Here is a 16,984-nt window from a genome sequence, read left to right as displayed (position 1 = left end):
TGCATCCTGACTTGGTTCCAGAGACCACACCTAACCCTGAGAACGACAACAACAGCAACCCCACGCCAGGCTTGACACCCCGTTCGAGCTTCGACCTCAACGACCACAGCTTGGCCTTTTCATTGGAAAGCAAAAGTCCCATACGAGGCTTCACCCTGATCGACCCCAACGACCACATCTCGACCTTTCCTGTCGAAGACAACAGGTCCCCATTCGGCTTCTCATCGTGCTCAATCCCAACGATCACACCTTGACCCTTTCTGTGGAAAGAAGACAACAACCCCACGTGAGGCCTCTCACCCTGCTTGATCCCAGCGACCACATTTTGACCCTGTCGAAACCAACAACCCCATTCGAGGCTTCTGATCCTGCTCGATCCCAGAAACTACCTTGGTCTTTCCAGTGAAGAACAACAACCTCATGCAAGGCTTGACATCTTGTTCGATCCTAGCGACTACAACTTCAACTCTGCGTCGGGAAACGTCAACGCCACGCAAGGCTTCATTGAAGGCAACGCCATCCCAGCAACGATCATGGCGGTCCAGCAAGCCCAAGAGCCCTATCGTGGCTACAATGACGAGAGCCGAGCCCATTGGGTGTTAATTCCAACGATTCTTTTTACCATTCTCTGCCCTCTTCTCCTCGCCATCCGAATCCACGCCCGCAGAGCGACCACGATGTTGGACCGTGGTGATTGGATCAGTGCCACAGCTTTGGTATGCATTTTATCCGTCCCGATTTGACTCTGGCCGTCCACTACTGTCGTCCCAAGTCGTGATTGTGCCATACTTTTACCCCTCCTCTTCAGTCTCCCAGCTTGCTGACCTTTTTTCACGTTACAGTTCTTCAACATAGCTACCAATATCATGTTCTTTGCCATGGTCAGCCACGGTTTCGGCAAGCATTCCGATGTTATCCCCAAACACGATCTCTTTTCAGCCCTTCAGATCTGGTTCTTTGGTCAAATCACCCACAAGATTGCTCTCCATCTCACCAAGGTCTCGCTCCTCTTGCTCTACGTCCGGATCTTTAGTCACGTCCGAGCGTTCAAGTTAACAGCAATGGGCCTGATTTACTTTATCCTCCTTTACATGACCTCTTCGAGCATCGTGGGAATTTGCCAATGCATCCCCGTCGCCTCAGCCTGGGATCTCGACATCCGTGGAAAGTGTCTGAACCTTTACATCATCTGGAACATGAACGCCATCGTCTCTCTGGTCACCGATCTCATCATCTTGGTCCTCCCGTTCCCTCTTGTCTTTAGATTGCACATCCCCCTGAGCCAGAAGCTTGCGTTGATGCCAGTGTTTGGATTGGGTGTGTTTATTGTGGTGGCATCGGCTCTCCGAGTCCAGTCGCTCCTAGTGAGCCATGTGACGGACAGGACATACGACATCATTGGAACGTTGTGGACGATCATCGAGTATAATCTCGCGTTTGTTTGCTTGTGCTTGCCTTCGGTGAGGGTGCTGTTGGTGAGAACCTGGCCAACAATATTCAAAAGCTCTGTTGGAAGAAGCCAGACCAGTGGTGCCACGGCTGGGCACAGATATGCGAGGGCCGGTGGGGGGGCCACAACCTGGCCCGTTAAGATCGAGCTGGACGACCGCCCCTGGTCACGTGTGGGGGGTGATGCTGGGCTGGATGGGTCGGATAGTACCGACGAGATCCTCGGGTCTGGCGAGGGGGGTGAGGCTGGTGTTGAGCCAGCAGGGATCACCAGGACGGTGGAGTTCGGGGTTGAGTTCGCGCCTGTGAGCGCTCCAGCTCGTGCGGCGACGCGCGAGAACCGGGCCCGCGAGTCCGAGGCCTGAACGCTCGCGGGTGGTCGTGGTGGCGCTTGGGGACGTTTTGGTCTGCCGTGCGGAGGCGAGGGGGGAGGCATTGGAGACCGGAGGACGGAGGATGTTGGCCGGGCTAATAAGCCCTGAGCATTTTTATAGGGCCATGAGTAGAATTTGAATACATTCAACTATGACTTGTATGCCTTGATGTGATCTTGCCACGCCTTGATTTTATCTTGGGATGTATTTACTCTATCTGAGTACGCCTTTTAACGATCATTGTAGGCCTTCATACTGGAGGTATCATCATATGCCTTCGGATTATCATGACAGGTTCTGTACTATGCTCGAATAGGTTTAAAGTAAGAGTAATGCCCCCACTCGACGTTGTTGCACAGTTAAATCTCACCATACCCTATAGGCAAAAGTTTCTTTGAGTGGAGTTTGGATGCGCCCCCGCATCACTTGTATGCCTCGATACCATGTTGACATGCCCTCATGATATTTAAATATCTTTACACTATCTCCATAGTCTTTCCACAGTCTGACACTGAAGTTCATATCAACGGGACACCGCTTCAGACTATCCTTGACCTCAAACCGAAGCTCATCATGATGATACATAAGGTACCACGGTTTGGGTTCTCAATGCGGGTTCTCTCATCCTTTTAGCTATCCGTACAAACAAAACTCTAATCGCGCGTTATCCTTCTTTTTGGTGTGAGGAATGGCGCCAGGCTCAAGTAAGGTCGAGATGTTTGTGTTTGGAAGCACATGAATGTGACTCGCCCATGACATTATCTAAGTGGGAAGTGGCGACATTGATGTGGGAGAGGTGGGTGAGATTTGACCGACATGATTGAGAAGTTTGAAGTCCAAGAGGAGGGGAGGATGAGATTGATGTACGGAGCGTATATCAGTCAGATCATGCGGGTGAGACAGCTGCGCAATGATTGCCTTGTTGAGAGAGGGGAAACGCCAAGAGCTGAACAGTCAAGCTCCTCGGTCCTGCTCATGTGCCCTCTCCCTCAAAACATCAACCTCGCATCCATGATGACACTCATCTCGGATCACATCCGTGACAAGCTGAAGGAGCTCTATTCTCACACATCACGCCATTATCACACCCTCAACCATATCGAAGCTCTCCTCGCTCTTCTTTCCACTTACCGGGAGAAATTCCACGACCCAGAGGCAATCGAAGCAGCCATCTGGTTTCATGATGCCATCTACAATGTCCACGCGCAGGGAAACTGTAATGAGGTTCAAAGCGCACAGTTGGCAGGCTCTATGCTCTCTGGGCTTGTGGATGCAACACGTTTGAAAGGGATACAAGTCATGATTGAGGCAACGGCGACGCACACTGTGCCTGATGAGTTGCCAAGTTCTGAGGTGGTGGCAGATGCGGCCATGTTTTTGGATATGGATTTAAGTGTTCTGGGGGCTGAGGAAGAAGCATTTGATGAGTATGAGGGTGCGGTGAGGAAGGAGTACGGGCATGTGGATGAGCAAGGGTGGAGGGAGGGGAGGGCGGCTGTGTTGAGGGGGTTTTTGGACAGGGAATGGATCTATCACTCTGATATTTTTAGGGGGCTTCTGGAGGAGAAGGCGAGAGCGAATTTGAGGAGATCGCTGGAAAGATTTGGTGGGTCGGTGCCCTGAGAATGACGAGAGGTGGTTGCTCCTACAGGGAGAAATGGTCGTGCATTTTCAGGGCAGGTTAACCAGGGTATAGGGGGGTGTCCATAATTTCTATCTCGGCATACAACTGTTACCTCCCCAATCTCAATCAAATTTATTCTTCCAAATGCATCTTGCTATGCCAAAACCTTCCGCCTTCGACTCAAGCCGAGATCGACAAGAGCAAACAATAAGGACCCTGCCGCCAGAGTCACAGTAATGACGACGAAGCCCGCCAAATACCTTGGCGCATGTTCCTGAGGGAAAAGATACGCCCCGTAGATGTTGGCAGCGTTGCCGACGGCTTGCGGCAAGCTGACCGAGATCGCTCGCACTTCCGGTCTCATGTCCTGGAACGTCGTCGTCGCAACAGCTACACCCAGCGAGATGCATGTCCAGACACCACATCCTTGGAAGATCAGGAGGATATACCGCGCTTTGTATTCCTCAACGACACACACCACGATGGAAATGATGGCAGCAAACCCCGACCAGCCGGCGATGAACGCAGCACGGTGATTGGGGATTCGGTCAGCGATGAACCCACTGGACAGGGCACACACAAATGCCACCGCCCAGATTGGTACGGTCATGTACTGTGCTGTGACGTGCTCCTTGTAGCCAAGGCCATTGACCAACGTTGGATAGAAGTAGGGGAGAACCGTAGCACATCCGCATAGCTGCGACCAGTTAGCACCGCACTTCGGGATCCCCATCGCTCGTCACTTACCCCGATACCACCAGCCACACCCCAAGTCCTCCAGTCCGACAAAGCGAGCTTTATCGACTGCACTTTTCCAAGCCGTGGCCCATCACTTTGGTTGTCGCCGATGTTCGTGCCGCAGTTCCTTAGCCTACTAGTCGCGATTCTCTTCTCCTCGGGGGTGAAGTGTCGGCAGGTGGCGGGAAAGTCAGGGAGAATGAAGCCTGCAATCATCGCCCAGATGATGGTGATGATTCCCTCCACGATGAACAGCCAACGCCAACCCCGGATCCCGTAGCGGCCTTCGAGACCGCCTGTCACGGCGCCGGCGATGATACCACCAAACGCGCCGCCGAGGAGAACAGCAGACAACACAAAGGCGGCACGTTTCGCTTGCTCTGCGGGTACATACCAACTTGAGATGACAAAGTAGACGCCCGGGGTCAAGCCGCCCTCGAAGATACCGACAATGATGCGGAGAACAAGGAGCTGTGGAAAGGTTTTGACGGCACCCATGCAGCAAGTTGCGATACCCCAAACCATCATCAGGCCAGCGAAGTAGATGGATGGTCTAACGCGGGTGATGATGAGATTGGACAGAGGACCGCAGAAGGCATAGCCGACTGGACCAGGGCGTGCTATTAGTTACCATTTCCCTAGTATGGGCACACATACGGCAGCACGTACAGTAGAACGTGATGATTGCCAAGCTGTAGTCGGTGGAAGACAGGTGGAGGTCGGCATTAAGCCCTGCGATTTTGGCATTTCCCAGGCTGAACCTATCGTTAGTTCCCTGAACTCGACCATAAAAGAGGAGATACTGACTTGCTGCGGTCCATCCAGGAAATGACAAACATGAGCCAGACTGTCGGGATCAAGCGCAAATCAACTTTTCGCACCACCTTCCGCTCCTCCTCTGGCGTCCAGGAAATATCCCCCACACAAGTTTCATCTTGGCTGTGATACTGCTGACCACCCTCGGTCTTTGTTGTCAGGGTACTCTCCATGGTCTGCGCGATTCCGCAATTTCACAATCAAGGAGCAAAGTTCGGGCTTGGTGTAGGTGTTAGTAGACGCAACCATGACATAAGACACGACCTAGGGATGAACGGGCTCCTTATGTAGACGTTCGTCTCTCATGGGAAGATCCTAGTGTCTAAGACAGAGGTTCCGGAGTCCGGCGTCATCGGCCAATTGGCAGCTGCAAGCTCCCACCACGTCTCGACGAGTACGACAGATCTACGGATAGTGCACCTTGAGGAACCTGTACTTTGGAACAGTCGCACTTTACCATTGGACTCACGACCCGATATCTTGGATCGCTGATGGCGTGTTGTACGGCATGTCCCGGAGCACCGAAGGCTGATCAAGGTTGCATGGCCATGGCGCCGAAAGAGACATAAAATTCCGGTGGCGGCCCGCTGAGACACTGCTTGTACGCCTTGATGGCGACCAGTGATCTCGTCTATCTGGTGGTTTGCTGCAATGCCACCCAGATTTTGTTCTCGGGCCAAGACTGAGACCAAGAGAGGGATACATGCATCGATATTTAGCCTCAAGGGTCTGGACCCTTCACCAAACATCATATCGTCTTGGCCATTGGTCTCGCACAAGGGCGCCACACGGGACTGAAGTGTACGCCCAGAGCCTTGGCACCCCCGACTACTCCCTTGGAGACTGTCCCATCAGCGCGCTTCTCCCCGACAAGACTGACGGTGGTCTTGATAACAATCTTGGGCACGGTGCCACTCTCGTCAACGCAGGCAGAGTAGACAAACGGTAGAATATCCAAAGACACCTCCAAGTCATTGCCCTTGAGGTCTGCGCTGGTGACGCTGGTTGTTTGTCTCTACATACTCGTCAGTCCTTGTTGTATTTATCTCCGAAGTGTGGTCGCTGACTTACTCCAGCAATAACATCGCCTAGCTTGGTTTCGGCCTCAACCACCAGCTTAGTCCCCTCCTCTAGCTCGGCCCATCCACCGACCGTCACCGTCTCGATGCGAAGCTGGAAGCCGACGGGTCCATTGTTCAGCGTTATCTCCTCGGTGCAGAACTTGGACGCTGTGGTCTCGCTCTCAGGGTCATCCACGTTAGGCAACACAAGACCCCATTCTGAGAAGCTGAAGATGGGAGTTCCATTGCGAACCCCGGACATGAGACCGGCGGCACCAAGGGGGCAGCCAGTGCCCCACATGGCCAGGTTTTGGATGTTGGGCGAGACCGGCGGTTGGGATTGTGGTAGGGCAAAGGCATACCCCAAGAGGGGGACAAGCGACAACAAGTTGAGCGCCATGATGAGAGTGTAGATCGGATGGCTCACGATATGGTTATTGCGCTGGGCAGAACTGACAGCAGCGAAGGGGCGAAGCTAAGCAACCTTGGGCGGATAGCATCCTGTCCTTAAAAGCAATTCAGTCGTCGACGATCGAATGAGTACGGCTGAGCTCTGAATTCCGGACATCCCCAGCTGTGATATCGCGTGTACAATAACCGGTTGGTGTGGAATGCCGGAACGGGGACTCGGGTGCTTTGGGTCAATCTCGAACCGCTTCTCAGGGATGGATGCGGGACGAAGGGGATCTCGCGAGCCACCTCCCGGTGCATTGGGCCGGGGAAGATTTTCCGTCTACATCTATCAAGCCGCAAACACGCGAGCGATACATCTCATTCTATTTCGGGAATATCAGGGGCTGGTGGTGGCGGCATTCCTGAGTTCCTGGTTTCTTCGACATTGAAAGGGCGCAGCATTCCGGACTGTCACGAGCGGAGGACCTAAACCACTCCCATAAACCATCGGCATGTCTTCAACCACTCTTTTGCTCAAGCTCAGCATGACATCACTGCTGGACCCCTATTCTGCACGCTTTGGCCCCCAAAACCAAGCGCCCCACAGCGCCTTTAGTGGGTAAGATTGGGATAGAGAGGCATCTTGGCATCTCAACCCCTGAATGCCAACCGTTTCAGCCAACATGAAACATGAAACAGACACTGGCTTCGATATGAACGAACGACACCATGGACAAAAGCTGAGATTCCCTTACCTTGTTCATCATCTTCTTCACCAAGATTCAGCCATAATGTGGGCCATTCACCTACTATCACTCGCATCAGGCGCAGCAGCTGTCCAGCAACTCATCCCACGATTGTCCTTTGCAGACGTGTGCATCGGCAAACCTTCCCCAGACATCATTGGCCCGAAGACGGTCATCCATCTACGCGAGTACATCTGTCCCGCTTTGACAGGCGGTGAGGCCAGGTATTCCAGCTCAGATGTGACCTTGGAACCACCGCATCCGCCACCCTTTGCCTTTCGACCAGCGTCGCCTGAATTTGAGTCGACCAACCACTGCGTCGACCAGTATTGCGTCTTCCACAACCAAAGGTTCGCTCACGGACGTGGCATGGTAGCCATCACCACTGCCCGCAACATCCAACGCCTCCAGGCTCTTCACAAAAAGTCGCCCCCTGATCTTATTCCACATGTGGATGAATACGATCCCACCCCCCTACCATACCGCGAGGCGGCCATTCCAGGGAAGGGATTAGGCTTGGTGGCAAACGAGAAGCTTTCCCCAGGAACCACCGTCATGTCCCTCTACCCTGCCCTCGTTGTCCACCGGACCTTCTTCGACCAAATCCCTGCTTCGGCCCAAGCCCCGTTGCTCTCCGCGGCCGTTGACCTCCTCCCCGAACCCCTTCGGAAACGCTTCCAAGAACAAATGGCGCACTTTTCGGGGGATCAAATCCACTCCATCATCCAGACCAACTCGTTCCAAATGGACCTCAGCACCAAAGCCCCCGAGGGCGGCCACCACTACGGCAACTGGCCTGAGGTCAGCAGGTTCAACCACGACTGCCGCCCCAATGTCGTTTTTCAAATCAACCCGAAGACCCTGCAGCACGTCACCACCGTTGTCCGAGAGGTGAAGCCGGACGAAGAACTGACAATCTCTTATCTCGATCAAATGGACATGACGGAAAACCGGAAGATGAGGGCGTTTCATGCTTGGGGGTTTGACTGCTCTTGTGCTGTTTGTGCGGGGAGCGCGAAGGAGATTAAAAAGTCGGATAGGAATTTGGAGGAGATCAAAAAGATTGAAAGGAAACTAAGCGGGTTTACGGATAAGGTGGATAGGAAGTTGTTGGAGAGGTTGGTGAGGTTGTATCAGGAGGAGAGGTTGGAGAGTAAGATTGCGGGAGGGTTGACGTTGGTGGCGTTGAATTATAATATGTTGGGGGATGCGAAGAATGCGGTCAGGTATGCCAAGTTGGCGGAGGAGGCGGTGGTGAGGGAGTTTGGGGAGGAGAATGGGGATGTGAAGGCTATGAGGGAGTTGGGGAGGGATCCGAGGGGGCATTTTACTTGGAGGGGGAGGGCTGGGAGGTGAGGGTTGAAAGCATGCAGGTTGGGGATTTGTCGGGTCATTACGGTATACCATACATAATATCAGCAATTGTCCTGTGAGGCTCTCTCGGTGCCGTTCAAGACGCGCCGGCCGTGTTTCACAACCGCATCTTCCTTTTTGTATCTTTTTTTTTTGGCGTTCAAGCAAATTCCAACTGGTCCTCATTATACTCTCTTCCTCCCTCCACGCTTGTTCCATCGTCATGTTCGAGCTCGTATTTCTTTGGATTGCTGCCTTCGACCACCCGGGCCACCGTGTATGGACCGAGCAGACTGCGGCAGTCGTCAGAGGTTACGTATACCTGGTCGTTGACGCGAAATTTGCCCTGATTTCAAGATGTCAGCGCCGTTGTTGAGATAATAAGTTGTTGTACAAAGGAATCTGGAGAATGTTGTGGAAGCATCGCTGCAACGGGTTTCCTACCTCGACATAGGCATCTATTCGGGGACGGTAATGCTGCTCGTCGTCTGCGTACAGCATTTTCGCTGCCATGCTATCTCCGAAGCTGTGTAATAAGCTAGGTAGAAGCAAGTAGCTGACTCGGTTGCGGCGGTGCAAAGTCTGATCTGTCGATCTAGGATTCTTCGGGTCTGGCCGTGGGCCTGAAGGATTCTGGTCCAGAGGCAGTGTTAAAAGGTGCTTACAGGCGTAAGGCTTTTGGAGTGGTCTGTGGGCTGGGCATCAAGACCAGTATCAGCCGGAAGGAGACCGATTATCTTGAGATGGATGAGGACATAGGCAGTCTTGCCGGTCCTGTGGACAGGGCTTTGGCGTACAGTGAGGTCTTTGTGGAAGAATCCACGTACTGGTTGGATCGGCTGGCAGGGAGGGTATGAGTATTATCTGCAGCTGATAGGGCAAGGGTGAATGTCAGAGCTGACGTCCGATCCCAGTTCTTCCCTCGTCTAAAAACACAGCGTTACAAGATCACAGCTGACAGCAACGTTCTTCTCCTCGGACCACACCTTCGGCGTTTTAGCCGCATCCTCGCAGTGGTCGCCGTGACACTGGTGATCCTCATCCCAATCACCTTCATCCCATCGATAATATCAACCGCAGGCCGTGTGCTGGCGAGCATATTTTCCGCAATCATATTCCTTGTGGTTGTTTCGTTCTTCACAACAGCCAGGACTGTGGACATATTTGCCTCGGGAGCCAGGTAAGTGCTTTGCTGCGCCTGGATGGAGAATCTTGCTAACGGCTACTCAATCGCTATGCCGCGGTCCGTGTAGCGTTGACAACAGCGACTAAGGGGAGTGACGAATGCTGCTGCTCGATCTCCTGAATTACAAGGGCTGGATGCCCTTGCTCAGCTTCATGACGACCTTTTCGTGAAATGACTTGGCTGATCGCGGGCGGGTGGTGTCATCGAGTTCAACTTCGTAGCTCGACGTCAAACAAAGTTGCTACAACATCTTGGTACGACTCTCCAACGAAATGTGCGAGTCTCTCGTTGCATTGCTTCACGAGATAGGATTGGCCTTCCAACCCGGAGAATTTGCTAGGCGGTTTCCGCACAATATCCAGAGCACTCTGCCATAGACCGATCTCGAGCAATACCACGCCAAGGGAATAAATGTCATGTTTGGCGAGATGACCAGGTTGTACAGTCCCTTGGCGATCAGGGTGTCTATAGGCATTGAATTTAATAGAGTCCACTGCTCGTCCTATTGAGTGATCTGATCCAGGTCGTGCGAACTCGAAGTTGTGCAAGTATGGTTTTGCGTGGTCAATCCTGCGTGTTCCTGGCCTATGGAAGAAGATGATGTTGAAGCTGCTGATCCCCTGATGAAGCCAACCGACGAGATGCCAATTTTCTACTGCCTTGGCGAGCGCCAAAGCCAAACCTAGTCTCTCATCCAGGGATGGCCGGTCGGGGCCTTTCATCTTGTGGATGACGTGCTGCAATGTCACATATATCTGGTCCTCGATGCCAGGCGGTACTTCAAAGTTGAGAATGTAACAATGCTCCAAGGGCTCAGGAAACCACCCGATGCACCTTAGCGCACGGAAGTCTTGAGACTCAACAGCCTTCAACATGTTGGCTAGGACGCTGATTCGTTTTTCAACGACTGGAATATCCCTAAGATCCAGGTAAGGGCCGTAAATCTTCTTCTCTTGGATGGCCGTGCCACTGTAAGCCATGGTGGTTGCTCCCAGAGAGATATCTTGACGAGCAATCTTGACCAGTTGCAGTGGTCCTGTTAGGCCGAGAGCTTGGAAGGTCTCATCACTAATCGTCGCCTCCAATGCCTCTCCTTCCTACAATGCAGGGCCAGTCAAAATGTATCTCTCAAGAAGCCCAAACACGTCTTCGGTGTCCTTGACCAGCTCCTCTAAGAAATGGCCAGTCTGGTGCGGCTTGTTGAATCCCGGTTGAAGTTGATGAAGAGAACGATACCCATGAACCAGGGACACGACCCTATTCCAAGCGGCCATAATCTCGTCCTTGTCGACCATCCGAACGTGATGCGTGAACAGTTTTTCTCCTCTGCGAATATCCTCCACAGCGTTGCATATTTGTCCGGTCCGGGCAAAATATGAAACGTCATACTGAAGAACGTCAAAAAATATCTGGCCGATAGCTTCGCCCTCTTCCTTGAACCCAGGATCTGCGTGTTTCCAACAAACGACAAGCACCCGGGCATTCGAATATGTGGTATCGGATATCATTTCGGTGTACAAGGGTCTGGTATGTGCGGGGTTGATCCACGGTGGCCACGAAGCAAAAAAAGGTAAGTTATTGGCAAAATGTCTAGACGTAAGAGTTGAAGACTGATCAGTCTGAAAGGAGTAAGTGCGGTCATGCTGATGGAAGATGATATATGTTTTTGCCAGCTGTGTTGAAAGAACGGCCGACAACCTGGGAGAGAAGCAACACCTCGACTCGGACCATACTGTCACATGTTACACTCACGACCCATGTCAGAACTCAACGCCAGACGGAAGGTGTAGATAGTGTGAAGTCGGCTGGAGTTATGTCAAGTCGAAAACTCTGAGACAGACTAACAGAGTCAATTGTCGGCACCAAGCGCTCGATGTGCGCCGCATTGGAAATCCCGGAGTTGCCATGAGGGCAACAAGGTGTCACGATTCGGATGCCACTACCCGATAACCAAGAGATGTGAGAACTTATCTCAGTTTCAGACCACGCGCCTGGCATTGGCTGGATGTGGCTGGTGGGCCCACTTATTCAGGGGGAGGATTTGCCAGGCGCTGTTCTCAATAACTGGGCCACACCTAACGCACCGCACCTACCACCGGAAAGGTCGTCTGAATCTGAGATAACGAGAACCGCTGCGGCAAAAAGAAAAACGTTTGTGTTTCTCACGGGACCGAATGTCAGGGTCGAGCTGCGGGGGCACTGGCAGTTGGTCCGGACAGGCAGGTGCACACACACCACCGATGATACCTTGGCTTCGTAGGCGACTGTTCTGCGCTGCGCGTACGCAATGGATGCTCTTGCCCGCTCGCCCAGTTGACTTGATGGCCTACGTGACGATACCCTCTGATACCGAAGACCTTGAGGTGCTGATCAGTGAGATGGTGTCATTGGTGTCTGTGCATTCAACACCGCAGCAAATTTGTCAACATTTGGCGCAGAGGTGCTATCTCCTGCCAAATTTCGGTTTTAGAACTACGAAATATGAGTGCGAGGAGACCTGCTGGGAAACAGCAGAGGACACGGTTAGGCCTGATGACATTGTGACTTAAATCGCCCGGCTCCTGCTTATGAGATGCGTATCGGTGTAAATTAATGTTTCCAAGTATACCAGGTAGGCAAGTTGCTGCTTCAAAGCATAAACACAACGATGTCGGTGTCATGATGCCACATTTAGCATCTGGCTCTTCTGAACCCTTGGTTTCGAGCGACAGCGCAAAGGACACCGGCGAAACTGCCTTGTGACTATCCAAGACCAAGGGTTCATGTAAGATCCGCATGCGGGAGCAGGGTAACACGGTATTGAGCATGGACTAAGCTAGGTATTGGTTCTCTCACCAACCACCACGTGATTAATCTCGTGTTTGGGCTCAACAGATGATAACGTCAGGTGTCGACATAATCCACGTGAACTATCCATTCTGTCGATCCAGCTCCATCGTACAGTTGCACCAGTTATAGCACCCTCCCCCCAACCCCGTCTCCCTCGCTCCTCCCCTCACTCCCCCTCCCCATCTCCCACCCCCGCCCTCTATACCTTCCCCCCCAAATCCCACACCTCCCCGGCGCCAATATCCCATTCGGATCCAACGCATCCTTCAACCTTTCATTAAACCTCCCCAGCGCCCCCCCACCCCACCCATACGTACCTGCCACCTGATCCATCAGCACCAAATGCGTCCTATACTCCCCGTAGCCCTCCCTCGCAGCCTCATCAACCATATCCCTCAGACACCCCAACGCCCTCTCCTTCTCCTCCCTGTCATCCCTATCAAAAACAATCTCCACAATCAAATGCATCTCCCTCAGTCCAACAATAAAAGCAGGCATGAAATCAATCCCGTACTTTTCATGAATCCTCTTGCCCAGCTGGAAGAGTTTCGTAGCATCAGCACTACGGATAGGGGAGACAGGGGAAAAGGCAATGTGAGCACCGTTGGGGGCCCAGTTCACCCAGCGGAGTTCGTGGATGTCGGGTGTTCCGGAGGCGATTCTGTCTCGGGACCAGAAATATTCGTCCTCGGGGAGGGTGGAGGGGTCGATTTTGCGGCAGCCGGGGATTTTGCTGAACTCGGCGTCGATGATGGCGAGTTTGTAGGAGCGGATGTGGGGCGGGCCGTAGGACATGCCGTAGTAGGCCCAGGTGTGGTCGCCTACCGGGGAGGCGGCGGCGGCGGAGTGGATTATTTCGGGGGGGATGGTGCCACTGCCAGAGAAGAAGTGTGATTTTGGGAGGCCAGAGGCGGCGATGGTTTGGGTTACGTGGCGGAGCTGGGCGACGTTTTCGAGGATGGTGGAGATGCGGAGGGGCGGATGATTTCCATCTGGTCGAAAAGGGGGTTAGTTGGGGATATGGGGGTGATAGGGGGGTAGGGGAGCGTACAAGAGGGCCGAGGTCTTCTTCTTTGGGAAAGGTGTACATCTGTCGAGGTCAGTATCTCCTCCCTTTCTGTGCTGTGTGTCGCCACTTACAAAACTCTCATGCCCCCCCGGATTTGGCATCAGCGTCATCCCCATCTTGGTCACAATCCCAAAATTACTCTGCGAAAAAATCCCACTGTTTGTTCGCGTCAGTTTCTTTCCCCCTTCTACCCCCAGAAGAACTCACTCAGAATAAGGCCCAAACCCATAAGGAAACACCCCCAAGTATTCTCCCCCCCCTCCGTCAACGCCCCCATCCCCGTCCTAATCACCTCCCCAGTAGGCAACACCACCTCCAAACCCGAATGACAAGCCCAGTGATCCCCATAAGGGGTATACCCAACCCCGCGATCAACCGTATTCCCAATGATACTCCCCCCCCCCAAATCAGGCGTGTCAACCCACATGTGCTCCCTCAACCCCCTCCTCCCAAGCTCTTCATACAACCCGTAAAACGACACCCCCGGCTCAACCAAGCAGGTATAATCCTGGGGGTTGATATCCAGTATCTTATTCATCCTCCTCCCCAGATCAACCGTGACCGAACCCCTCACTCGCGGAGCGGCGCCGCCATAGCCCACTGTTTTCGTCAGCTCCCACCCCTCCGTGGTTGTTTGGTTGTAAGAACTTACGGTTTCTCCCCATGGATATAGGAAAAATGGGAACAAGCCATCTGTTGGCCCACTTCACCATCTTGACCACCTCGTCTGTGTTGCCCGGGTAGACAACCGCCCCGGCGACAAACTCCTCTTCATCCAAAATAGTCATCATGTCGTGTGTGTTGGGGTGCTCCATGTACCACCCATCTTTCAAAGGTTTGTCATTCACCTCGACGTTCTCCTCTCCCAACTCCCGCTTCAGTTCCTCCAACGCCTCGAGGAACTGATCGCGGGAAACACCCTGGGGAACCACCGGCACCTCACGACTGCGGGGCTTAGCGGGTTTGGTCCGGCCGGAGAAGACGGCTTCCTTGGCGCGGGTGGCTTTGGGGAGGAGATACGGGGGGATGCCGGAGTGGGTCTCGGGGAGGGTGGGAATCGGGGTGGTGGCTTCGGGGGTGGAGGATCCGGAGGACATCGTAATGAACCAGTAGCAACTTGGGAATGGTGAGAAGAAGCAGGAAAGTTGGCGACGGCGAGATACCAGAGTTGAAATATATCTCCCAAAGTTCGGTCTACACGGTTAATATTTCCGCCCACAACCTACCCCGCGATACCTGGCACGCGGTCGAGGTTGGGGAGGATTGCTCCGCATCTGCCGGCATAGTACTACCCTCCGAATAGAACCCCCTCTACTCCCGGCTCCCGACATGGTTGTGCATGCGGAGAGACGGGATATTCTTTTGGCATGCTTGGTGTGGGGTTCATGAGGGGGAGAGATCCCTACACTGGTGAGAGGATCGTCGTTACGTACTTGCAGAGCCGCTTGGGGATGTAGCGTGAGGGGTAGCCGCCATTGATTGACTATCGAGGTATAGCTTGCGTGCACTTCCCCAGACATCAAATGTCAGGCGACGGATCGTGAGCTTATGTTCAGGAGCGTCAGGTGAAAAAGGTCTTTGTGACAGCAAGCTGTAAGCGTCTCATTAGATATCAATACTGAATCTACCATACGATGCGATTACTTTCCCCTCTAGCCCAGCTAGCACTTGTTTCAATCTCAAAACTCTTGACATACTTCGACTCGAATATGCGCCCGTCCCTTGATATATCCAACCTGGTAATTATTCATTCACCCTGTCGTCATTCACCTGCTCCAGAGGTATCTCCCAAAACACATGGACCCCATTCTTTTTTAGTGTCCCGGTCCATCCATTCATGATATCATCCTTCATTCTCCCACCTCTAATACCAGTCAGACTTGAATCTGAACTCTTACTCGGCCAGCGTTTCGACTTTAGGGATGGCCTGACTATGACGTTTGGATCCACTCCTCTGGTACCCAACACCGCCGTCCACCTGTCGAGAAGGTCGGATGTACTCGGCTATCTTCTGAGCTATGCTCGACTGCCGTCTCAACGTTCGTGGCTGGTCCACTTGTGTATGGGGAGGCTTGAAGGCCTCATCCACGCCCAACACCTGAACCGGTTGCACAGTGGGCGCGGTTTCCGCGGCAAATGTATCAAGCTTCGTCAACTCCACACTCGCACCAGTAGCCCAGCTGGGATTTCTTGAATGTCCTTTGTGACGCAATCGTTGAGGCGGCTGCTCGAGCGGCTGTTGGGAGACTTCTGTTGGGAGAGGACGGGCAAAAGACGAATGCGATCGATTCCCGGTGCCAGTGGACGCAGCATCTCTGCTTCTCCGGCTGCTGTTCTTGCTTCCGCCACTGGCGGACGTCCTTCCTCCGACGGCTGTGGTGGCGGCGCTCACATCCGACACCGCACTCGCAAATTGCGTGTGGGGATTGGGATGGACAGTAGGCCGATGGGGATAAGCCGCCTGAGCCGCCGCTGCGCGCTGTGACATCTGGCGCAAGACAACCTCGTGATGTGCGCGTTCTTCGGCTTCAGCTTGGGCAAGAAATAGCTCAAAGTCTGTCGATGGCGACGCTCTTGGCTGCCGGGTGTGCTGACTGTGAGAGTGGTGTCTTGTTGGGGTGTGGCTTGCCTGCCGGAGCTCTGTCGGAGCTTGGTCCCAACTCATCGGTCGGGTGCTGATAGGAACTTGGTGGACGGCTGCAGTTTGGGAAACCCGCAACGGATCCTCTACCAGAGTGTAGGAGTATCGTTTTGACTTGGAATCTCTTCTCGCCAGCTCATGTTGGAGGGCCAACTGGGGCGGAGGGTTCACTGCGTCGTCTGTTCTCCTCCCTTCTGACTGTCCTCCCCTACGTGCTTTGAGTCTTGTTGTCCCCTCAGGCAAACTTTGCAACGGGGCAGTTCGCCTGGAGTCAAAGATCCGGTGTCTCTGGCTGCCCACTGGCAACACTGGCATGCGAGAAAAGTCCGAGGCGGCATGCTTGGGCTCGTAGACAAACTTTTGCTTTGGTTCCTCAATTGCCTCCAAAGCGGGAGGTGCCGATTTCTGCCATGACTTGAAGCGGTCCCGGAAGCTCGCCTTCTTTCTGAGTTGGGGCCGTGGGGGTTGGCTCGCCATTGTGAGTGTGGCAAGTGCGTCTAATGGATTTGGAGAAGATGCACTGGGAATGTTCTGATGCGGCTGGAGGGTTATTGTCTTGTTGGGATTGGATATTGTTGAGGTTGTGTTTGGCGCAGTACAGAGAGAGAGAGAGAGAGAGAGAGAGAGAGAGCTTGGTGGAAAAATATAAGGTCACGCCTCGTAAGTTGTGACGTCGTGATGGTGCTAGCGACAACTGTGGTTTGA

At 53.3% G+C, this 16,984-nt stretch overlaps 7 protein-coding genes across 7 annotated transcripts; 3 read left to right on the top strand and 4 right to left on the bottom strand.

Annotated features, from left to right (window-relative positions):
- Nucleotides 1–533: 533 nt before the first annotated feature.
- On the top strand, nucleotides 534–1,983 carry QC764_302710 (uncharacterized protein; the record flags this gene model as incomplete). The annotated part of the gene is made up of 2 exons (XM_062945383.1): nucleotides 534–716; nucleotides 843–1,983. 2 exons carry the CDS (start codon nucleotides 534–536, stop codon nucleotides 1,812–1,814), a joined length of 1,155 nt encoding a protein of 384 aa, XP_062801347.1. The 3' UTR covers nucleotides 1,815–1,983.
- A 656-nt stretch (nucleotides 1,984–2,639) lies between these two features.
- QC764_302700 (uncharacterized protein) lies at nucleotides 2,640–3,446 on the top strand (the record flags this gene model as incomplete). Its single annotated transcript, XM_062945382.1, has 1 exon — nucleotides 2,640–3,446. The coding sequence occupies one exon, from the start codon at nucleotides 2,640–2,642 to the stop codon at nucleotides 3,444–3,446; it is 807 nt and encodes a 268-aa protein (XP_062801346.1).
- Nucleotides 3,447–3,459: 13 nt separating this feature from the next.
- QC764_302690 (uncharacterized protein) lies at nucleotides 3,460–5,174 on the bottom strand (the record flags this gene model as incomplete). The annotated part of the gene is made up of 4 exons (XM_062945381.1): nucleotides 3,460–4,144; nucleotides 4,195–4,805; nucleotides 4,855–4,940; nucleotides 4,993–5,174. 4 exons carry the CDS (start codon nucleotides 5,172–5,174, stop codon nucleotides 3,602–3,604), a joined length of 1,422 nt encoding a protein of 473 aa, XP_062801345.1. The 3' UTR covers nucleotides 3,460–3,601.
- A 575-nt stretch (nucleotides 5,175–5,749) lies between these two features.
- On the bottom strand, nucleotides 5,750–7,070 carry QC764_302688 (uncharacterized protein; the record flags this gene model as incomplete). The annotated part of the gene is made up of 2 exons (XM_062945380.1): nucleotides 6,073–7,070; nucleotides 5,750–6,016 (listed from the first exon to the last, which is right to left on the bottom strand). The coding sequence occupies exons 1-2, from the start codon at nucleotides 6,460–6,462 to the stop codon at nucleotides 5,750–5,752; spliced, it is 657 nt and encodes a 218-aa protein (XP_062801344.1). The 5' UTR covers nucleotides 6,463–7,070.
- A 176-nt stretch (nucleotides 7,071–7,246) lies between these two features.
- SET5_2 (SET domain-containing protein 5) lies at nucleotides 7,247–8,557 on the top strand (the record flags this gene model as incomplete). Its single annotated transcript, XM_062945379.1, has 1 exon — nucleotides 7,247–8,557. One exon carries the CDS (start codon nucleotides 7,247–7,249, stop codon nucleotides 8,555–8,557), a length of 1,311 nt encoding a protein of 436 aa, XP_062801343.1.
- Nucleotides 8,558–12,692: 4,135 nt separating this feature from the next.
- QC764_302680 (uncharacterized protein) lies at nucleotides 12,693–14,735 on the bottom strand (the record flags this gene model as incomplete). Its single annotated transcript, XM_062945378.1, has 3 exons — nucleotides 12,693–13,561; nucleotides 13,846–14,238; nucleotides 14,291–14,735. 3 exons carry the CDS (start codon nucleotides 14,733–14,735, stop codon nucleotides 12,693–12,695), a joined length of 1,707 nt encoding a protein of 568 aa, XP_062801342.1.
- Nucleotides 14,736–15,532: 797 nt separating this feature from the next.
- Nucleotides 15,533–16,756, bottom strand: QC764_302670 (uncharacterized protein; the record flags this gene model as incomplete). The annotated part of the gene is made up of 1 exon (XM_062945377.1): nucleotides 15,533–16,756. One exon carries the CDS (start codon nucleotides 16,754–16,756, stop codon nucleotides 15,533–15,535), a length of 1,224 nt encoding a protein of 407 aa, XP_062801341.1.
- Nucleotides 16,757–16,984: the final 228 nt, after the last annotated feature.

Source organism: Podospora pseudoanserina, chromosome 3 (genome assembly GCF_035222485.1).
Source record: "Podospora pseudoanserina strain CBS 124.78 chromosome 3, whole genome shotgun sequence".
In the NCBI taxonomy this organism is placed as follows: Eukaryota; Fungi; Ascomycota; class Sordariomycetes; order Sordariales; family Podosporaceae; genus Podospora; species Podospora pseudoanserina.
Note: the sequence above shows the minus strand (reverse complement) of the source record. Positions and strands in the feature narration are given on the sequence as shown.